The sequence below is a fragment of the Diplotaxodon limnothrissa genome, linkage group LG8 (genome assembly GCF_057381915.1).
Source record: "Diplotaxodon limnothrissa isolate DT_005_m linkage group LG8, D_limnothrissa_male_GT1.1, whole genome shotgun sequence".
Lineage (NCBI taxonomy): Eukaryota > Metazoa > Chordata > Actinopteri > Cichliformes > Cichlidae > Diplotaxodon > Diplotaxodon limnothrissa.
In genome coordinates this window covers 15760004-15783957 of record NC_140603.1, presented here as the reverse complement: position 1 = coordinate 15783957, position 23954 = coordinate 15760004, and the positions used below count along the sequence as shown (strand labels likewise).

At 38.2% G+C, this 23954-nt stretch overlaps 2 protein-coding genes and 1 pseudogene across 2 annotated transcripts; 1 reads left to right on the top strand and 2 right to left on the bottom strand.

Annotated features, from left to right (window-relative positions):
- The first annotated feature begins 747 nt into the window (after window positions 1-747).
- On the top strand, window positions 748-10455 carry LOC146626597 (integrin alpha-M-like). Its single transcript, XM_085361372.1, has 30 exons — window positions 748-784; window positions 1579-1681; window positions 1822-1925; window positions 2341-2411; window positions 2502-2616; window positions 3144-3271; window positions 3359-3504; window positions 3739-3889; window positions 4059-4209; window positions 4480-4553; window positions 4688-4808; window positions 5154-5293; window positions 5422-5568; window positions 5661-5873; window positions 5971-6104; window positions 6381-6523; window positions 6609-6763; window positions 6888-7013; window positions 8174-8247; window positions 8330-8471; window positions 8562-8660; window positions 8759-8838; window positions 8911-8997; window positions 9096-9165; window positions 9265-9363; window positions 9466-9546; window positions 9674-9784; window positions 9920-10033; window positions 10112-10222; window positions 10363-10455. Exons 1-30 carry the CDS (start codon window positions 748-750, stop codon window positions 10453-10455), a joined length of 3420 nt encoding a protein of 1139 aa, XP_085217498.1.
- A 4339-nt stretch (window positions 10456-14794) lies between these two features.
- LOC146626596 (polyserase-2-like) lies at window positions 14795-19863 on the bottom strand. The gene is made up of 11 exons (XM_085361345.1): window positions 19663-19863; window positions 19263-19368; window positions 19142-19162; window positions 18779-18941; window positions 17237-17505; window positions 17003-17148; window positions 16682-16925; window positions 15686-15857; window positions 15328-15593; window positions 15159-15253; window positions 14795-15055 (listed from the first exon to the last, which is right to left on the bottom strand). The coding sequence occupies exons 1-11, from the start codon at window positions 19861-19863 to the stop codon at window positions 14795-14797; spliced, it is 1944 nt and encodes a 647-aa protein (XP_085217471.1).
- A 2598-nt stretch (window positions 19864-22461) lies between these two features.
- Window positions 22462-23537, bottom strand: LOC146626595 (general transcription factor II-I repeat domain-containing protein 2 pseudogene; annotated as a pseudogene).
- Between the last annotated feature and the right edge of the window lie 417 nt (window positions 23538-23954).

The following is a 23954-nucleotide window of genomic DNA, read 5'->3' as shown; positions in this document are numbered from 1 at the left end:
GCCACTTTCATGAGTAAATCATATATAAATCATATAAGGCTTACATGATTTACTCATGAAAGTGGCCACTTTCTCATTACTTTCATATATTTTTTTAGTAAGTATACAAAACATACAAGTTTCATTGTATAATTTTTCAAGGGATCTTATATGTGTTTTCACTCTTGTATGCTTTTCATACAAGTTTCATACAAGACAGATAAAAACTTTATAAGATTTATATATATCGTTTCCATATGGGAAGCACCCTCCCTAGGCCTGTTTCCTTAGTGTTTCTGTGACAAGGGTTGTCTGATTTCTTCTTTGTCTGGTTCCTCACCCACAGCCAAATTGCCTACCAGTGGGCAAAAGCCCCCTGAAAACATTTACACTGTCAGCTTTCTTCCTGTTTTTACTTGTGATTGCAATGATTTCATCTGGTTGCCCAGAAACTAATAGATTATTCAATCTTTTTAGTATATGTAATCTTGTTTTTAATTGTGCTTTAACAGTCACATCAATTTTAAATAGTTTACCAAAGTGTTGTGTGTCACATATAACAGACAGTGATATCAGTATTCTAACTCCTCCTACATTAGAGTTCCTCTAAATGAGTGTCTTAAGTTTGAGCATTCACTCTGTGCATTCTGCATTTTAGTTTCAACAACTCCTTCAGCACTTTCAGAAGAAGTAACAGCTCATTTGAGTAGTCACACTGAAACAGAAAAAAATCACACTTAAGTTTATTTTTTTCATGGGAGTAACACAATGGACTGGATCATCAGTGCTATGCTGTTCTTGTCAGGCAAGTTTGTGCCTTCTCATTTTGTCTTTCAAAATTGTGGCAACATTTTTCACCCCAAAAAAGATTTTTTGGAGTACTGGTAATACAAATTAGAAGTGAAACTATATCTTCTAGACATACTTTGCTAGTGGCAATTTACTTATTTCTTATTTGAATTTCATCCTCTGTAAACAAAGCTACCTGCAGAAATGTGTGTTTGAAACCATAATGACCACAGTAAGGCTGTCCTGACAAAAGGTTGACAGCATGTTATAATGATGAGGTGCCTAGAAATCCTGTTTATAAAAGTTATTAACAGAATTGGTGACAAAGGGCAGCCCTGGCAGAGCCAATCACCCACCGGCAATGAGTCCGACTTATTGCCGGCTATGCAAACCAAGCTCTTGCAACGGCTGTATAGGGATCGAATGGCCCGTAGCAATGGGCCAGACATCTCATACTCCCGCAGCACCTCCCACAGGACACCGCGAGGGACACGGTCGAATGCCTTCTCCAAGTCCACAAAACACATGTAGACTGGTCGAGCAAACTCACATTCACCCTCAAGTATCTTCGAGAGGTTGTTCCGTGACCAGGATAAAAACCGCATTGTTCCTCCTGTATTCGAGGTACGACTAACAGACGGACTCTCCTTCCAGCACCCTGGCATAGACTTTCCCAGGGAGGCTGAGGAGTGTGATCCCCCTGTAATTAATTTAGTAATTAAAGAAACACAGAAGGCTGAGCTGTTGAAATAAATCACATTATCATTCCATAATAAGCTTTAATAATGTTTTTCTTTCTTTAATTATCAGTGTTAAATGCTGCACTTAGTTTCAATATTGATCCTGTGGCTTGGAAGACCCTGAGGAACTCTGCTGCTGGTTTTGGCTACCAGGTGGTTCAAAGACAATCAGAGTAAGCCAGAGCATAGATATGTTTAATATGGGTTTACAATTGCCTGCTTATAACATTCACCACTAATGCTTAACAGCTGGAGGTTTTTCACTGCACTTTGCTCACCAAATGTTATCTAATGTCTGGATTTCTCTCCTTAGTTTGCTTGTCAGTGCCCCACTTGAACAGTATTCACAAAACAGAAAGGGGAGAATATACAGGTGTACCATCTCTGGTGAAAACTGCCTAAATATACAATTTCAAGGTAGGTAGTTTCTTGATGTCTTAACACAATATCCTGAAACTCTGACAGTATCTTTCAAGTATTGAGATCTTGGAATATGACATTAATTAGATTAATTTGCAGATAAGGTGGATTTCTAGAGAAAAAAACTGAAATGTGCGAGTTTGTAATGCATTGTTAAGCATTTGCCATTTCATGATATAACAAAACACTTAATTGAATGTATTTGTTTGTTTAATTAATTCTTGCTAAAAGTTATTTATTTTTTGTTGATTTTCAGACACAGTAATAGTGAACTTTGATTAGTGTATTTTGCATTCTTTCCCTTTGTAATGTGGTACGAAAAGTGGCAGTCATTTAAATAAAATGTATTTTCTAGTGACCCCAACATTTATTTTATGAGTGTTTTAATATATACTCAATGCTTTAAATACAGAGCCAGATTTTGCTATCAACATGTCTCTTGGTTTGACAATGAAAAGTGATCCTGGAACCCAAAATGCTGTGGTGAGTTGGTGAACTGCAGACGTGTCACACTGGAATGGAAGAATAATCAGCATGCTTGATTCATCATAATTTGATCTTTTCTCTTTTGAGGCATGCGGTCCAACTATTCCAAAGGACTGCAAAAGTATCACCATGTACAGTGGAGTGTGCTTTCAAATAAACCGTTCCAATAGATTTGAGCGTCCCATACCACCTTCTGTCAAAGGTAACAGGATACTAAGTTTGTGAAAACAAACTCAAAATAATAATAGAATCTATAAATACTTATGTCACTGCACATTCACACAATTAATCGCTGTGACCCAATAACCTAATACATTTTAAACAGTCTGAAGCTCATTTATTGCAGTTATTGTGCTTTTTTAAATATTTTTTTTAATTAGTTTTAATTATGCTTTGAATTTTCAATTCAGTTTCATTTTACCCCCCAGAGTCACTTTAATAGGTTGAGATTAGTTTTCATTGCTTTAAGTAGTAATTTTTTGACTTTTTAATTATTTTTAATTATTAGGATTTTAGCTTGGGTAAGATTTAAGAGTTTCAGAAATCATATTACAACACAAACATAATTTATGAAGGCAGTTGACTCCCAGTTATGTAAACATCCCAAGTCACAAATAAGCGTGCACCAAAGATTCAAATGGCAAATGGGACCAAAGTGTGAATCTTCCTAACAAAGAAAGGCCACTTAAAGTTGCTCAACACTACATTTCGTACCCATCTTTTTGGCAGAATGCCCGCTGCAAGCAGACATTGCCTTTCTGTTGGATGGTTCAGGGAGTGTATATAGCGAAGATTTTCAAACAATGAAGACCTTTGTGAAAAATCTGGTTCGGTCTTTTCTCTCAAGTGATACAAAGGTGAGGAACAGACATTAAATATTAAATATTTCTTTATTTCCATAATTGATGGAATGATTGATTTTCTGTACTTTTTTTCTTTTCAAGTTTTCTGTTTCCCAGTTCTCTACTTCATCAAAGGTCCATTACTATTTTGATAATATTTTCTCATCTGGATCATGGGAATCTAACATTGATAGAATAAAACAACTAGACCAAGCAACTTACACAGCTGAAGCCATCGAACATGTTGTGTAAGTGCTGCCATGATGTTACACATCTTTCACAGTTAATGAAGTATGTCAGAGGTTAGAGATAACTTGTAGAGCTTTATTTTTTTTTTTTTAAAAAAAATCATAATTCTTTGTTATATTAGCGAAAATACTGTAAAAGAAGGCATCATGATTTTTATGTAAGCAGTTCTCTTCAACATCTAAAAGATGCACTGTAAAGAAAGATGAACTGAAACTGTTTTCTTCATTCATCAGCCAAAATGTTTTTACACCACAAAGAGGATCCAGATCAAATGCAAAGAAGGTGCTGATAGTTATTACTGATGGAGAATCTCATGACTCACATCGCTTACCATATGTAGCAAGGCTAGCTGAGAGTAAAAAGATTGTTCGATTTGCTATTGGGGTAAGTACCTGCTCAGTTTTACACTGTACCAGTTTCTTCAAAAGGTTAATCCTTTCAATGACCCTGTAAAGTTAACCTAATTTTCTGACACTAATGAAATGAGGCACCATTCTTCATGAGGAGGACTGTGTGGGTGCTAGTAAAGTAAAAGCTGTGTGTGTGTTTCTAGGTGGGGAATGCATTTAATAAACCTGCAGCAGAACAGGAGCTGAAAACCATTGCATCGTCTCCGTCAGACAAACACGTATTTCAAGTTAGGGACTTCAACGCCCTTGAAATAATAAGACAGAATTTACAGGACAAAATTTTCTCTATCGAAGGTACAAACATTAAAAAATGTTACAACTTTGTTAAAATTTCTGTAAACATCCCAGCTATAAAAATTAAAGCAACTGAAGCCACCTGCAGTAAAGGCCTGAGAGATGTTCACCTTTTTTTATCTCTTTACATTAGTGTGTTAAACAACACATAAATGACATATTTTTAATAAAGAGCAAGTGATTGTCTAGAATCAGTCCTTCAGGTCGTGAACAAATTGAAATTACACAGTCTGTCCTTTAAGTTCTTTTTTTATTATTTTCATGTTACAGGATCACAAACCAGTGGAGAGTCACTGAAAATGGAAATGTCTCAAGAGGGATTCAGTGCAGTTTATGTGCCTGAGGTAATTTAAAACACTTTAAACTCAGACAGTCAAGTGATAAAAAGAAAGGAAAACCAAACAAAACTCCAAATTTAAATGCACTGTATAAAACATTCACACATTTATTTTTCTGTACATTTCTGTCTACACTGTAGGGAATTCAGATGTCTATTGTTGGTGCAAACCAGTGGAAGGGAGGCTACGTGCAATACACAACAGGAGGCCAGAAGGTGAAAACATATGAGGACGTGTCTTTGGAGCCTGACAGCTATCTTGGTAACAACTAACACATAAACATGTGATCATGTAGTATATACATAGCTGTGCTGTAATTCTTTCCCCCAATCAGTTTGGAAAATAGACAACATATAAAGGATGAGTAAGGATTCCAAAGGCTGAGGAAGAGTATGCTTTAATTAGGTGTTTAATGTTAGTCATGTTGTTTTTGATTGTGCTTTATGTCACATAAAATATGAAATACCACAAATGACAACATTTCAAGAAAAAAACATCTTCCATGCACCTTAAATATTAATGAAAATATTTATAAATTCTCTGTATGACTATATTTGACTATTTTTTACTTTTTTAACTGAAGACTGCTTGACTATTAAATTCTAGGTTACTCCATGGCAATTGCTAAATCCTGGAGTGGCTCAGTGACAGTTGTTGGTGCTCCAAGATATAAACACAGAGGAGTTGTGTTTGCTGTTAACAGAGATAGCTTTAGAAATCAAAAGATTGAGCCCTTTCCATGGCAGGTACGTATGTACAGTATAAAGTGATAGACCTGAATGACAATGTAAAATATATTTAGACTATATATAAACAAAACTGTACTATTTTCATTTATCTGATTATTTTCATCAATAATGTGTTTCTTACACAGTATCAGACTGGTGAATATTTCGGGGCAGAGGTGTGTGCCATGGACATAAATAATGATGACATCACTGATCTGATCTTCATATCAGCCCCAATGTACATGGAGCCTGATAGAGAGGGAAGAGTTTATGTTTGCAGATTAACTGGTTTGGTAAATCACAGTTTTATCTACTGCAGTTAAATTAATCGGTTTATTTGTCAACTTTCTTAATGTTCATATAATATTCACTCTCGTCATTTTAGTTTGTGGAGTGTAATTTTGATGATCCGTTAATACTAAGAGGACGTGCAGCTGTCAAGGGAAGGTTCGGCTCTTCTCTTGCTGTGCTGCCTGATCTAAACTCAGATGGATTCAGGGATTTGGCAGTTGGAGCACCTTTGGAGAATAATGGTGAAGGCAGCATCTACATATTTAATGGCGAAGGAAGAGGAAGAATCAGTCCTACTTACTCACAGGTACACAACATCAAAGAACTCACGAGGATGACTAAACTAATCTGTAATGTAAAGTCATTTTCTGCAGTTTGAATATCAAATATTTTCATGTACACAGAGAATTACTGGTTCTGAGGTCCAGTCAGGACTGAAGTTCTTTGGCGTGTCAATCAGTCAGTCATCTTTTGACCAGAGTGGTGATGGACTGCCTGACTTAGCGGTGGGCTCAAAGGGCAAAGTTGTTTTATTGAGGTAAGTCCAAGACAGTCCAATCATGCATTATTACTGTCCATGTTTAATTCTATTAACTATTTCTGTTAAATAAAAGAAATGAATGCCCCACTGGTTAAAAGTTTAGAATGAATTCCATGAATAATTTTTTTTAATTATTACAATAATTTATGACATTTCTAGACACTTTGATATAAACTATTAGATAAAAACAAATGATGCATGATCAAAAACCTTTAAGCAGTAGTGGTTTGTAAAAAATGCAGTGTGGTATTTTCCTGTGATGTTCATTTCTAGATCAAGACCCATAGTAATGGTGAAAGCTGAGGTGTCATTCAACCCAAACCAAATCGCTACTCAGAATGAAGGCTGTTCAAAACCATTGGAGAACACAGCTACAGTCTGCTTCACCATGAGTAGAGTGTCTGCAGTCCACACAGGTTCATCATTCTACTCTACATCATTCAACAACAAAGCCACTGCCCATCATTTGTAGCATTGAATCCAAACTGTGTTTTATTCCAGCTCAAGCAGTGATTAATTATACTATAACACTGGATGCCACACGTAAACCTCCAAACAACCGAGCTTATGCCAGTGGGAAACAACAAGAACAATCTGGATCAGTCATTGTGGTCTTAAGAAGACGACAGTGTTCAACTCTAAAGTTACTTATTGAGGTAAAAATCGAATAATATCAGGAAAAACAACAAACAAAAAAAAAAAAAACAATGCAAACAATCAAAGTTCAGTTCAGAGAGTCCTACAACACTGAATACAAACCAAATTGCTCTTTTTTTGCAGGCCTGTCCAGAAGATGCTCTTAGTGCTCTTTCCAATGAACTCAAATTCATGTTTAATGGTTTGTCCATCAACAGAAATCCCAGACCAAGTCTTTCCTCACAGGCTCAAACAACAACCATTTATCCTGTAAGTAATATTTAAACACAGTGTATTAACAAACAATTGGGCCAAGAAAACAACTTAAGTCTTTCCCTCGTATTAATTAATTAATTAAATTATTGACATGAAATTGACCATTAAACTCAGTTAAAGTGTCAGTTCTAAGTGATCCAGGCCACTGAACGTCTTTTTAGTTCCAGAAAAAATTTCTGTCATCCAAAAGGATTTACAGCATCTGATGGGGAAAACAAAGACTAAAGGCCTTTACAAACTGAACATGTAAAATCCATGCAAACATTTTGTGCATTAAAACATTTTTCGAAATCACTCATTCTTAATGTAGATGTTCACGGCGACCTTTTGTTGGACAAATTTGCAGCTTTTATTTTATTTTAAATCAAGCTCAATATCTTGGGCGTAAATACAAAGATGTAACAAACAGTTGTTTTTTGAATACAAATGTTCTGCAAAAAACACATTCCTTTTTTATAATGCGCTCCCTATATAATGGCCTTAAGAGTGAAACAAAGTTTGAAACAAAGAGTGGGTCAAGGTGTTATTCCTGTAAGAGTCACTAGCCCACCAGCTATCATGTGAGCTAAGGCAGCGGTCCCCAACCTTTCTTGCGCCACGGACCAGTTAATGTGTGACAATATTTTCACGGACCGGCCTTTAAGGTGTCGCGGATGAAAAGAACAAAGTAAACAAAGTAGTCCAACATCCCAAGATTAGCTGGATTTAAGCAGACTTCAAAGAATTATAATAAGAATAAGTGATCAGCTGTTGTATTTCCAGCTCTCTATGTCCACCATGGAGCACAGTAAAAGGCTTTAATGTTTAAGTAATCATTTTATTTCTCTTCCGCCACCAGAAAGAAAATTACTATTGGATATTAATGTATGGCTAATTGTACTACCAGTCAAAGACTAATGCAGTAGTAACAAAAAGCAATTAAAAAAAGAGCTCAAAATACACAATTCTTAACTTAGAATGACAGCTTGTGTCTGAGATCAAAGTTGTCCAGAAGTGGATCAAGAATATTATCAGAAATTGTTTTCTTCCCTGCAAAAAACCTCCACGAGATGGTAGAATGAAAAAATTGGTTGTTGGATTTCCCCATACAATGTGCTAATTGGAATAAGTCATTCATCATTTAAATATGTTTTCCAAAATGTTCTCTTCCACAGTTAGGGTTTGACATCAACTGTGGCACTGACAACAAATGTGTTGATAACCTTAAAGTGGATTTTACGTTCACCAGGTGAGGCTCATGTATAGAGCTTTGTTTTGCTTGTGCTTGTATTCCTTTTCCTTTATTCTCATCCTCCTTAATACTCTGACAGATCCTCAGAGGTTAAAGTGGGCATTGATGAGCTTTTGGATGTCACAGTCACAGTGGAGAACAGAGGAGAAAACTCCTACAACAGTCGTGTTATTCTCACGTACCCAGCTGGACTCTCCTACAGGAAGTTCACCATTCAGCAGGTAAGGCATCAGGATCAAGTCTGTATAAGTTCATCACTGATCTGCTGCTCTTCCAATACATCCAGCAGTAATTTTATTTTTATAACAAAGGGAAGAATTGGGTGCAACTCTTTGGACAGTGAAGATGGTTTATCACGAGGAAGGACAGACTGCACTATCCACAAACCAATTTTCAAGAACAAAACTAAGGTGTTTTTGCTTAGAATATCTTTCTCTCACTTCTTTATAGTTTTGTTTACAGCAAAAAGAGATGACGCAATTTGATATGTCTCCTCCATTCAATTAAGGCTTCCTTCATTGTCTCCTATGGGATTGACACCAACAGTCAGCTTGAGAGGAAGCTCTTTGTCACTGCAAATGCCACCAGGTACTGTTCCTTTGGTATATTTTTGTATAGTCCCACAGATAAAATATGAATCATTTCACTTCTTCATTTCAGTGGAAATCAGGAGCATGCCACTACAAATGAACTCTATAAAAATAAATCGATTGATGTGAGATATAGCATTTTTATGACATTTGAAAGGTATGGGTTCTTCCACTTGAAATAAAAAGCATCGTTTAGAAATTAACAAATGTTGTATTACATGGTATTTATTTAATTTTTTAAATATGTCTGTTTAGCTCTCTCAGCTACAACAATTTCACATTTGGGAGGAGTGATTTGCAGAAACCAGTCCAGCAATCAATTAAGGTCAAAATATAAGTTCTGTATAAATCTATATATGTGCATTTATATGTTCTGTATAATCTAAATCTAATTGTATTGCTTGGTTGTCCTTTTCTTTATCAGATTACAAATGATATCAGAGCACTTAATTTCACTGTGGTGATCAGGATTCCAGTGAAGCTTGGTAAAAAAGACATTTGGGTGAATTTGATCAGTCTACAGGTATTGTGCAAAAGTCTTGAGTCACCCATCATTTCTAAATGGATGAATGGATGTGGTATAATTGGGACAAAACCAAGCATACCTGAATTAAATGTATTTCAGATTGCAGACTGTCAGAGAGGAATTGACGAAGAACCACCTGTCAAAACTTTTGTTTCTCAGATCAGAAAAAATAAGGTGGTTGTAAGTATACCTCTGCACTTGAGCTTTTGAAATTCAACCTCTTTTAGATTTTAACATTCACCTCACCTATCTCAAATTCAGCTATCACAGTTTTTGTTGGATTCAGTCTTGTTTAAATCATTCTCAGGACTGCTCTGTAGCCAAGTGCAGAGTGTTCAAGTGCAACACTTTCATGGGAATACGGGAGAGTAGGATGTATGAAATCTCTGCCAACCTCAGTTCAGGATGGATAGAGCAGGTAATGGATGGGTAGTTTATGTTAAATTAATGTGTTTTGGATTGTTTGCTAAATGTTTAGATACATAACTATTTACCTGTTAAATCAAACAGTATCTAATTTAGGGTCAACTCGCGATGTATTTTTTTCCCTTAGATTGGGCTTCAGTCTGCCAAATTCCTCTTGACCAGCACTGCCAGTCTGGAGTATGACAAAAACCAGTACATCTACTTTTCAGCAGGGTCTGACAACAATCCTCCTGTTCACAAGGTGATTATACAATATTTTCTTTTGTTTGGCATATTAAGAGCTTTAATTTTATTCACATTCTGTCACTTCATCTGTCAGATTGAGGCAGAAGTAGAAGTGTATCCTAAGCTGAATTTCACCAAAGCGATCATTGGAGGATCCCTGGGAGGGTTGGCTTTTCTAGCTTTACTCACCGCTAGCCTGTATAAGGTGAAAGACTCTTTTTATACTTTTTTCAATTAAAAGTTTACAAGTTTTTTTTTTCTCATTTTTTGTCAGCTTGGTTACATTTTTATTGGAACTCTAATATATGATTGCTGTATTTTATGTGCTTTTTCATTCACTTCTAGGCTGGATTTTTCAAGAGTAAATACAAACAGATGATAATTGAAATGACAGAAGATGATCCAGGGACGGCTGCAGGTGCACCCTCAGCAGAGTAACAAAGATGACATTTGTAGCTGTACATCTAATCTGAATGACAGATGTAGACCATCCTGATAATTTCAGGGGTGAACATGGTGTGTAGAAATGTCCATGCTACCACATTTGATTAATTAAATAGACAACAGCTTGCTGTGTCTCAAATCACTCCCTTGCCTAGTCATTTGCTATGATCTGTAACAAAGGTTCCTACCTGGTCGTCAGGATCCTCAAGACTCGGGACCATAAAACTGGAGCACCTATTGTAAATAAGAAACCACCACTAGATATTTGTCTTAAGAGGATATATTTATGTAGATTTTCAAGCCTGTAAGTCCAGCAAGAAAGATTGGGCCTTTAAAATCAAATCTAACCTTTATTTTAATGGTCTGTGTATTTTATTTATATCTTTGTTATTAGTTAATTAATGAGCTGACAATGAAATGTCTTTCCACATCTAAATGAATCCAGTGTACTGGATAAGATGTCATCTCAGACATAAAGCAGTATTCATTTTATATCATGCAAAACAAAGAGGAGCAGATTCTTTAGCAGCCTGAACTTCAAGATGTGGAAAAAGACAATCTCCTTTTTCCAGCTTTACCCTACTTAAAGCACCACCTGTCCTCGCCGGTGTCTACTTTCACAGTATTAGTTAACTCTTTGAAATCTTCTATGTATCTCCATGATTTTGACTGTAAACATAATTTAACTTTATGTAATTTCTAAAGACTGGTAAGTCAAACAGAACTATGACACTCTGGCATGTATTTTTAGCACTATTTCAATATTTAGTGAGAGGGCAAAAGCAGATAAAACTTTAGAGGTAAAAATGAAAGACAGGTTTTTCCAGTCAGTGTGATGTAAGGGTGTTCCCTGCTTTGATTTGTAGGGAAACTTATTAATTAATCAGAAATTTAAAGAAATACAAATGTTTAAAAGTAACATGACCGTGTGACCTTTGAATACGAGAGTGACTATTTAAAACAATGACTTTTTAATCTGACCTCAAACTTGTTTATTGTATGTATGTATCTGTCTGTATCGGATGAGGATTTTGTCATCATTTCAAATCCAAGACTATATTTTTTAGCTCTTTCATCAGAAATGTTGGTAGCATTTTAAGGATGAAAGACTCCACTTTCTCTACAACAAGACAGTTCATAATGTTTTAACGGTGCGTTCACACCGAACGCAATAGACGCGACCAAAAAGCGCCAGAGGCCCCTAGCTGGTCGCGTGCACATTCGCACCTCGAAGCGGGTCCAAAGCGAACTAGTGGCGCTTTAAAATGTGCAATTTTCACGCCTGTGAAGCGGAAATGTGGGAGGAAGTAGTGCCAGACGGTATGTTTGCAAGATGGCAGCTGTCGATCTAGCATTTGAAGAGAGCGTCTCTAGAGCAGCAGTGTAAACTTAAGGACGCTTTACACACAAGTCATTACAAAAATTTATTTGAAATAAAATTAAGATACTCAAACAGAAAAACATTAAACATAAATATAAAAGGACCCAGCTTAAATTGGAAAAGCTTCAGGGAGAATGAGGAGAAAAATAAGAACATTGTTTCTGCCCTGGAGAGCCTGCCTCATCAGAAAACTACTGATTGATAGAATGAATGGCTTCGGCTGGACCTGCCTCTTTGAAATAGGTCAGAGCATCACATCACCAGGCTCCTGATTGGATGTTGCAGGCTGGAGTTCAGATTTTTCCAACTCCAGCGGTAGACGCGATAAGCGCAAATGCACAAAATGCACCACATAAACTGCAGCACGTATTTTACTTCAAGCTTCAAACTTGTCAGTCGCACTACTTGGTTGCGCGAATCAGGCAGAAAAGCGTTTTCGCGATGCAAATGTGCTTCTGAAGTTTCGCGCGACCCCCAGTCGTGCTTCATTGCGCTCCTCCATTGACTTCACATGTAAACCTGAAGCTCTGGTAGCGTCTATCGTCTCTCCATGTCCTGATAGTCCTATATCATCCACTATAATCCAGAGCCATACACTATCACTGCATTCTACACTACAGCTCAAAAGTTTGAAGTGAATTAGAAACATCTTATTTTCTAAAAATGCTGAAATTTATTTCATATTTTTAAAATTAATCAGAAATATGAATGTTTAAAAGTAACATTTATCATAAATGATGAATGAGTTTCAAAGGAATATCTGCAGAGACCCATTTTCAGCAATAATATTTGCTGTGTTTCAGTGGTACATTGTGTTAAGTAACTGTCAGTTTGTAAACTTAAATCCCAACTAGTCATGCAAGTCATGCACACATTTTTACATTTTTCTACATTATCGTATTATCACAAATAAATGTTCAGTGATAGACTCACAAATGAACCATTTTATATGATTAATTTACATTGGCATTTTGGTCTTTTTCCCAGTTATTACAGAGAGCCAGGTCTTAGCTGTCTTATATGTATATTATATGTATTTTTCATCTATTGTATTTACCAACATCAAGTAATCACAGGCAAAGAAAGACCGCACCATGGCATGTTTAAATAAGGAAAGTTTATTGATCAAATTTATTTTTAAACAAATACATATGATAATTTTTTCACCGCCCAAAAATACATGTTCAAAGCAACACAACGGTGGCCCACAAAATTGTGAACTCTGCAGAGTGGGCAAGCATAATGAAGCGGTTCATTTTATTTGTGGATTCAAGCTGCACTTCATATTTTTGGCCACCAGATGTCACCATGTACCTGCTTCCATTGTGGACCACTACTACTTCCATTGCAAAGACACACCTTTAATCACAGAAAATGAACGTAAATCTATGAAATTCAGTATATATGCTTAAAAGCATTTAACTTGTGGAAAAAGCTGTAATTTGTTAAAACTGTCACTGATAGTTAGTGATGTGTGATACCACTGATTTCCTTTCCGATCCGATACCAAGTAAAATTCAGGGTGGTATCGACGATACTGATCCGATACTTTGTGCAAAAACTTATTTTATTTATTGTATCTCAAATTATAGCATCATAATGATTACAGGACAACAGATTACTTGTTCTTATCACTTAATAATGCAGAGTTCATCATATAGAAATAAAAAAACTGAAGTTGTGCGCTATTTGAACACCTTGCCTGCCTGCAGCACTAAAGGACTCAGTGAGAGGCGTCTGTCTCGCCCTAGCAGCACCTGTCCCTCAACATACGCTCATCATATTCTGTGATATGATTTACTCTGAGGTGTTTGACAATGTTAGTGGTGTGGCTACAACACCTCCCTTTTTTGCCACATGTATCGCAAACCATCTCAGCTGTTTGTGGAGGTAAAATACGTCCGCACATGACTCCAATTACGCTCAGCCATTGTTGTGAGTGCGCACGCCAAGGGGCTGCGAGACATTTATGCAGCCGTATTTCGCACATGACTATGAAAGGCGGAAGAGGGAGTAGTTCCTTCGAATGTAGACAATCTGAATGATATAGTTACTTTCCACTGTGTTCATGTTAATGGTAAACTACAAATTTACCCTAAATTACTAAAATATCGATATTTTAATGTGAGAATCGATTCTAGAACATAAATGACTGGTATCGGAGGAATCGATCCGCACATCACTACTGATAATGTGAATGGCTTTGCTCACAAATAAACAAAATATGCAATATTTAGCCCTGAGTTATCTAAAACAACAACAACAAAAAAATAACATTATTTTATCATTTTTTGGCAGCACGGTGGCACGGTGGTTAGCACTGTTGCCGCACAACAGTGTTTGCGTGGGTTCCCTCCAGGTACTCCGGCTTCCTCCCACCGTCTGAAGACATGCATCTTGCGGGGATAGGTTAATTGGATAATCCAAATTGTCACTAGGTGTGAATGTGCAAATGAAAGTGAGTGCGAATGGTTGTCTGTCCCTGTGTGTTGGCCCTGCGACAGACTGGCGACCTGTTTAGGGTGTACCCCGCCTCTCGCCCTATGACAGCTGGGATAGGCTCCAGCGCCCCCCGCCACCCTGAAAAGGATAAGTGGAAGCGAATGGATGGATGGATTATCAATGTTTATTATAATAAGTATGTAATTAGAATTACATTTCAATTTTGCTCTTACACGATTTATACAATTTTTAAGTAGACAACAGCTTCAGAATGCACAAAGAAGACATATTCCTGTATAATTTGTTTAGAGAAACATACCATCACACTCCAAAATATTAAAAAAAAAAGATTTTTAAACTTCATTAGAAATATTCACATGAATAATTTTCTTCATATCGACCTGAGCATCATAACTACATTAAGTAAATATGAATGGGTGTTAATAAAGATTTTTGGCATCTGTTGGTAATTTGTAATAATGAACTACACCAACCACCCACAAGAGCAAATCATGACAACAGGAACAAGGAGATAATGAGGACAGCAAAAAAAATCAATAAGGAAACTGAGAAATCAGGTGAACTTCCTGTTAAAAGTGTTGCAACAGATGGTGTTTCATCAATAATCTCCTTTAAGAATGACCCAAATCTTGAGATTTTGGTAAAGACATCAACATCTCCATGGCTCAGTCTACTTTCACAGACTGTTACAACAGCAACCTGGAACCATGATGACTCTGACTTGCACAGCAATGGGCTGCCCTGACCTCCCTGTGGATATAAAACAGGATTCATGATCAGTGATCAACAAACACCAAGCCTGAAAGTATCAGTCCAAGCACATTTAGGATACAATTATAAATATTGTTTTTACCTCTTGAAGGTCCATGGTGTGAGTACAAATTTGATCTGAATCAAAAAGATTGCCACAACTTGCAACTTGAGTTTTCATGTTTTGAAGAACAGCACCTGTAGGAGTCATATTTGCAAATGCAACCAAAGATATTCAGACACTGCAATTATTTAAAACAGCAAACCCTTACCTCTGCTGTTGTTCTTGTTTTCCCAGCCTGTCACCAAACACTGACTACCAATGGGGAAAGACTTTGAATCACTAATGTCCAAACACACAGGCTGGATATAATTGTTGAAACTGACTGATTCAAACAGCTCCAATAGTGCAATATTGGAGCCAGTCATTTTGCTCACTGTAATGTTCAAAACACCCAAAGATGTCTCAAACTCTTCAGAACCATTTATGAGTCTAAGACCAAGAAACACATTCCATTCACTGGCATTTGGACTGGTGCTGTCAGGAGGATTGAAGACACAATTAAAAGACAAATCTCAAACAGCTCATATTTTAAAATTAAAAATTATAAATGCTGTTTGTGTACTTACGTAGAGAAGCATTGTGCAGTTGTGAGTATAACGTTGTCAGATATTAAGCTTCCTCCACATTTGTGTACTCCATTTTGGTGAAGACTTACCATCCAGGGCCAAGTTCCTTCGGGTACAGTGCTCTTGTCTCCTCCTGTGTGACTGTTCACGAGGGTGTTGCCACAAACTGACACTGAAAGAAGAAACAAAAAATGAAAAAAGCAAATGCTTTAGGTTCAAGGCTGGACTACTGTAATTCATTGTGATCAGGATGTCCAAAAAATCTCGGAAAAGCCTTCAGTTAATCCAAAATGCTGCAACAAGAGTACTGACAGGGATTAGAGACAGAGCATATTTCTCCTATATTTGCTTCCCTTCATTGGCTCCACCATTAAATCCAGAATTGAATTCAAAATCCTTCTCCTCACATGTAAGGTGTTGAATAATCAGGCGCTATCTTGTCTTAATGACCTTATGGTACTGTATCACAGCATTAGAGTGCTTCGTGCAGGCTTACTTGTCGTTCCTAGCCTATTTTAAAGTAGAATGAGAAGCACAGCTCTCAGCTGTGAGGCCCCTCTTCTGTTGAACCAGCTTCCAATTTGGATTTGGGAGACAGACACTATCTATACTTTTAAGATTAGGCTTAAAACTTTTCTTTTGATAAAGCAAACACTTAGGGCTGGATCAGATGACCCTCCTCCCCTCACCCCAACCGGTCGTGTTCCTCCCTGAGTCTGTTTCTGCTCCAGGTTTCTTCCTGTTAAAAGGGAGTTTTTCCTTCCCACTGACCACAGGTCTTGCTCATAGGGGGTCATATGATTGTTGGGGTTTTCTCTATTTTCTATTATTGTAAGGTCTTCACCTTACAATATAGAGCACCTTGAAGCACCTGTTGTTGTGATTTGGTGCTGTATAATAACACTGAATTGAATTACACATACAGAAAATTTGAAAACATTATATACTTATCCATATTCATTTATTGGTACTGAAAAACTGGAACCTGAGACTTACTTGAGGGTCTTGTTAGAAGACCAGGACAGGTGTAGCTGCTGTCAGGGTCCAGCCCGCTGGAGATGAACTGCACAAATCCTGGCCTATTAGAGCAAATGCGGGACTTGATCCAGGACTGGTAACGGGACACTCTGGAGTAGACTCCTGGCAGATTGGGCTGAGCACAACCAAAACCAAAACTTACAATTCCAGACTGGACCCAAACAGAGCCCTGTTTACTCACCATTGGACCTCCGGAGTCTCCCTGTAGAGATAAAGAGGACACATCTGAGAATCTTTGAAACACCTGATTATGTAACCAAATGAGCTGATGAAGCCTACCTGACACGAGTCTTTGCCTCCTGCCAGAACACCAGCACAGATCATGTTGTCTGTGACTGTGCCCACTCCATTCAGGCAGTTACACTGTCTGTTTCCCACAACTGGCACCTCCACTTCTTGCAGCGTTTGAGGGAAGGGTAAGGCCACTGATGGGAAGAAAGATGAGGAGCTGTTTACACACAAACCAATGAACCACAGAACACATGAACACTGAAACACCAACAACAGCCTCACCTCCCTCCTTGACTGCACCCCAGCCAGTCACCCAGCTATCAGTGCCATTGTTGAACACACTGCCACTCGCTGCCAGGCACACAGGTCTGATGTAGTCAGTGAATCTGACTGGTGAGGAGAGTCTGAGCAGAGCGATGTCGTTGTTGTTGGTCATACTGTCATAGTTTGGGTGCAAAATGATTTTGACAACATTTCTGGACACCTTATTTGGATTTGCACCCCGCAGGCTCTGAAGACCAAGAGAAACTGTCCACCCAGAAGGACTTGAACTAAAGTTAAAAAAAAAGAAAAAGAAAATATAGAAGTTTTGATGAAAAAACAAAACAAAACATTGAACTGTAAACATTTGTATTTATGCATGAGCCAGTATTTTAACATTTATGTTGATGAAATGTTTCAGGAATGTTGGCAGTTTCGGTATTCCCATTCTGACATTTGCCTTCCTTGACAAATATTAGTCAAAGCCCAGTGTTCTGCGATACTGCAGATTTGGTATCAATCTGATATCAAATAAATACAGGGCCAATACCGATGTCAGTACGTTTAACCTATATAGGCAGCTTTCTTAGATTCAAGTTTCTTGGTGTGCACATCTCAGAAGATCTCTCCTGCTCAAAGAACACAGCATCACTGGTCAGTAAAGCCTAACAACAACTCTACTTCCCCACATACTGAGGAGTGCAAGAGCTTCAACCCCCATTATGAGCGCCTTCAACAAAGGCACTGTTAAGAGTATCCTCACCAGTTGCATTACTGTATCTAATGGCTCCTGATTGGGTCCTGCCAGAAAAAGCTATATTGAGTAGTGAGAGTAATAGAGAGGATTGTGAGTGATTCGTTTCCCTCCCTCCAGGACATCTATTGCACTCACCTCACCCAAAAACTCCTCTGCATTACAGATAACTGGTAAATGGCCTGCATTTGTATAGCGCTTTTCTAGTCCATAGGACCCCAAAGCGCTTTACACTACATTCAGTCATCCACCCATTCACACACAGGCGATAGCAAGCTACATTGTAGCCACAGCTGCCCTGGGGCGCACTGACAGAGGCGAGGCTGCCGGACACAGGCGCCACCGGGCCCTCTGACCACCACCAGTAGGCAAACACGGGGTTAGTATCTTGCCCAAGGATATTTGGCATGCAGCCAGGATGCAGCCTGGGATCGAACCACCGACCGTCTGATTAGTGGCTGACCTGCTCTGCCACCTGAGCTACAGCCACCCCACCCCATAACTCCACTCATCTGTCAAACAGCTTTTCCAGTTTTCTGCTATCGGGAAGGGGACTAATGAGCCTCTGCCCTGGAACCAGCAGGCTGAAAGACATCACCTTTGCTATTCACTGATTCCCCCACCCCACCTGCACTTGAACTTGTGCCCACAAACACAAAGTATCGATCGCATCGCGTTAGTATCGATTTGATATCAATGTCAGAGTTGATATCAGTACTATTGATATTTGGATCGATCTGCACACCTCTACCCTGTTCTAGCTGGATCAGTTTAGGCATAAAGATTAAACAGACGTTTGTGTTACACACCGAAAGAAGCAGTGAGCAGCAGACATCACCCACTCTTTGTTGATGAGGGAACCGCCACAAAAATGTTTACCAAATATCTGCACGCTGACCTGCCACGGCCAGTATCCAGGTGGAGCATCTTCACCTCCTACTATCCTGCTGCTGTGTGGAGCAGTGCCACATACTGAAACAAAGATCAGCAGGATCAAACTTCAGAAGCAACATAAATCATTGTGAAATATGGAAAACATTTTTTTCCTTGTTTGTAGTTGTATCGCTGATGAAATGAATTGTAATGTCAAAAACATAGATAATTAAATGAAAAATATAACTTTTATGAATTTTTTTTTTTTTTTACTCAGAGAAACTCTTATTTTTACCTACCATCAAGCTGAGCATTTGATTCTGGAAAGAAACACAACAGGATCAGTGATGTTCAAGAGAGGAAATCCTGACTTTATATTTGCATACAGTTATGTTACATGCAAATGTTGGTCTGACTTACCTACAGACAGGAGGCTCACCAAAGCCAATAAATGAATCCACTTCCTTAACACCATTGTGTAACTGCACAGTTCTCGCGTGTCCCTCTTTTTATACTTGTGAGCCAGCTGTCAGTGAGTGGCAAATATATAAACCGTGTGTCACGTTTATATTTGCTCCTCCCACGTGCACACCCCACAGCCAGAACACTGAAACATTTCCTTCTTCCTTTAATTTCTGGCACAAAGACTACAGAACTCCAGTGATTTTTTTAATGTCCAGAGCTTAAAGACCAGAGTGCACTTTAAAAAAAAATTATGTGATTTTTTTTATGTCATTTTCCATGACAGACTTCTGCCCTTTTCACAGTTCAGTCATTCTTGCTACATTAATATTAATTTCAAAGTCAATGAAAAACCTACCCGTGGACTTCTCACTTTTAAGATTGGGATGAAAGGCAGCACGGTGGCACGGTGGTTAGCACTGTTGCCGTATAGCAAGAAGGTCCTGAGTTCAATTCCAACACCAGGCCGGGGTCTTTCTGTGTGGAGTTTGCATGTTCTCCCCGTGTTTGCGTGGGTTCCCTCCGGGTACTCTGGCTTCCTCCCACTGTCCAAAGACATGCAGCTTGTGGGGATAGGTTAATTGGAAAATCCAAATTGTCACTAGGTGTGAATGTGCGAATGAATGTGAGTGCGAATGGTTGTCTGTCCCTGTGTGTTGGCCCTGTGACAGACTGGCGACCTGTCCAGGGTGTACCCTGCCTCTCGCCCTATGACAGCTGGGATAGGCTCCAGCGCCCCCCGCGACCCTGAAAAGGATAAGCGGAAGCGAATGGATGGATGGATGGATGAAATTCTGTACACGTGCCAGTTGTCATTGATGTGTCAGTTGTGTGTTTCGGCACCATGATTTACTATTTAGACATAAAATTATATTTTAATTACAAAATAGTTACTGGTGCTGTCAAGTGTCTTAATGACTAGCTAGTATCATGTTGCCATGATTTGACAACTATTCGCACTGTATTCGGAAACCATTATGACTCATTCCCTTTACACCCTAAAACTAAAATTGTTTATTGTCAATTTTTTTTCCTTGTCATGAATCATTCCATACTTCATGGGTAAAAAACAGGAACATGTAATCTTTAAATGTTTGTAAAGTATTCAGACTATTTAAAAAATCACCTTAAATTAAGTCACTGATATACTAAAACTACCTGAAATCAAAGATTTATACAGATGAAGTCATGTTAATTTATTTTGTAAGATAACCAAGCCACATGGAGGTGAAGAACAAATTACAAACCATGAGACCAAAGCTGCTATCTGCAGAGCTCTGTAGACAGCAATAATAAAACAAACTTTTCTGATGAGGAATGCAATTAAATAACTGCACAGTTTACTTAAAATTTAATTTAGAACTTGTAAATAGCAAAACTTCACAGAATTATTAATTATGTATTTAATGTCATTTAAAGAAACTATACTATTATCATTATTGCATATTTTATAAAACAAAAATCTAGACATTTCTGTGATACAACTTGAAACTTTTATCCTGAGTAAACTGATTTACAATGTCAGTAAAACACTTGCAAAAACATCCCTCTGGGTTCTGTATGGAGGCCTGTCTGTAGGTTGCAGGTTAAGCAATTCAACTGAATATCTATAAGAAATTTTAGAACGATGTGTTAGATGAGAGAATATCTTTTGGAATACATGTCATCACTGCAGTAGAGCTTTAGAGAATTGGAAAATTAGTACTTTTAGTAAACTCTCTAATTAAACATGTTGACATATGTCATTGATAGAAATAAATAAGGATTAATATTAATATCTTTAGAGTACAACTCATCACTAATATGTTATCTGACAAAGATGGCATGCACAATAAACAAAACTACACATTCATCCAAGAGTTCATGTTGCACCTATTACTTTTATTATTGAATAAAACGAATAATATCTTCTGTCTGCATGTCCAGATATGCTTTTTGACTTTTTCATGACATTTTAGAACAACTGAGCATACTGTTTACTTTGTTAATATTTTTCTAGCTGGTTCTTGTTTAACTTCTGTTAACATTCCTGCTTGGAGAATAAGTAAAGTAGTTTGGTATTCATTCAGGTCAAAGCTGACTGACTCCACGGTCAATCGAGCTATCTAGTCAGCTGTTATAAACTGCCATCTTTTGAAACCTGGCCTAGGATGACACGGCAACATTATTTTAAATGACAATTTAAAGAGACAGTGATTTAAATTCTATAAAATTTAACACACTGAAAAGATATGCAGACAGTAAATGTTTAATATGAAGCTTTGGCTTACAGTAAGTTGGAGAAGAAAGATCTGTGTTCTCATATCTGACAGCATAATAATGTGTTTTATCAGTTCTCAGCTAAATCAAGAAACAGAAACAATTAAATGTCAGAAACTGAGGTGTTTGTTTCATAATTATTCCATTCAATAACAGTAAAATTATCGGTAGATTTTCACAGTTTACCATATTAATTTCCTTTGATTGTGTGCAAGTGATGTGTTGTATGAGGGAGGTGAGGGGAGGGAGGGCTGGTACATGTAAGAGTGGAAAGTAGAGGACTGCTCCCTGAAGCAGAGAACAAGCAAACAACTGGCTCTTTAGGCACTCCCATTCAGTAGTAGTGTTCATCTGCACACATTTCACACCTTGGCTCATGTGATTAGGTAGAGGATCACCAGCGGGTCCTTTTGTCCCTCTTTGGGGGGAAACTCCCACTGGGTTTAAATCTGGGACTCTCCACCATTTGACCCTTAGAACTGAAGAAGCTTCTCGGATGAGAGGCGATTCACAGAAGTATATCACAGATCACAGAACTACATCAGGGTGTCTCATGCAGCACTTTCAGTGGGGTTGCATAGTTTATTTGACTCCTGATACCTGGCATCTTTTAGCTTTCACCAGCTCATCAATATCAGGCTTCACATCCTGAGCGGCAGCTAACTTCAGGATGTGATTCAAGTGCCTGTGCGTGAGCCTTGAGCGCAGTTTTGTTTTATTTATGCTCATTACAGAGAAAACTTGCTCACAAAGATACGTGGTTCCGAATATGCACAACAGTTTTGCAGCGAGGGCTGTCAAGTTGGGGTAACCTGGCAAGAGATTCTGATAGAATGTGTTCAAGCCAGCTGCGGCAAATTTGCCCTTCAAATCCGAGTCACACTGCAAGTCTATTATTTCAAGTTGGATACTGACGGGGATTCACGGTGAATGGTGAGCAAAAAACTTTGAAGTCTTTCTCCAGTTCACCAAAAATCTGAAATCGTTGCTCAAACTCTAGTAACAGTCCCGTTACTTTATCTTTAAACCGCTTCATATCTGCCACACTTTGGATCGTGCACACATTTTTCAGACAGGGGAAGTGGGCTGCATCACCACCAGTGAGCTGCATCTCCCACAATAACAGCTTCAACTTGAAAGAACGTATGCTGTCATAATACTGCGTGACAACTTTGTTGCCTCCTTGCAGCTGTTTGTTCAAGTTATTCAGGTGCTCTGTAACATCCACCATAAATGCAAGGTCCTGCATCCATTCTGCGGAATGAAATTCTAACAGTGGTTTGCCCTTTTCTTCCATAAACTGTTCAATTTCTTCTCGTAAATCAAAGAAACGCCTCAGCACAGCACCTCGGCTCAACCATCTTACCTCAGTGTGGTATGGCAGGCCATAGATGTGGTCTTTCTCTCTGAGAAGACTGTCAAACTGACGGTGATTGAGGCTTCTGGATCGGATGAAATTAACAGTTTGGATGACCACCTTCATGACGTTATCCATTTTCAGTGACTTGCAACACAAAGCCTCCTGGTGCAAAATACAGTGAAAAGTCCAAAAATCACGTCCTCCATTTGCAGATTGCACTTTATCTCTGAACTTTTTTACAACGCCTGCTTTCTTCCCGATCATTGAGGGCGCACCATCTGTAGCCAGGCTGACAGCGCGGGATCAGTCCACTCCGACCCTGTCCAGCGCGCCGATGAGTGCGGTGAAAATATCAGCTGTATCTGTACCAACTCCACGAACTCCTCGGTGACAGTCAATGTGTCATCAACTCTGCGGATGAAAATTGCCAGTTGTGCAACATCTGTAATGTCCGTGCCTTCATCAATTGCAACTGAAAACACAATAAATGACTTCAACTGGCTGTCCAAATCCGCTGAAAGAGCAGAAATCCTGTCGGCAACTGTGTTTCTTGTCAGGCTGATATTTGCAAAGGCCTGGCGCTTTTCAGGGCACACAATCTCTAATGCCTTCATCATACATGTTTATATACAGGAGAAGTGTATCCTGAACCAAATTTCACCAAGGAAATCATTGGTGGAGAGTTTGCTTTTCTGGTTTTACTCACAACATGCCTACATAAGGTGAAATAGTCTGCATATATACAGTTGTGAAAAAGTGTTCACCCCTTTCTTGATTTCCTGTTTTTGTATGTTTGCCACACTTAAATGTTTCAGATCATCAAACAAATTTAAATATTAGACAAAGATAACACATATAAACACAAATTGCAGTTTATAAATGAAGGCGTTTATTATTAAAGGGAAAAAATCCAAACCTATATTGCCCTGTGTGTTAAACTGACCTGAAAGACTTGCTGTGGTAAATGAACTAAGTTTCTTGAAAAAGAATGTCTGGTTATCTGTTTTGGACCTCAAGCTGAAGCAGATTTG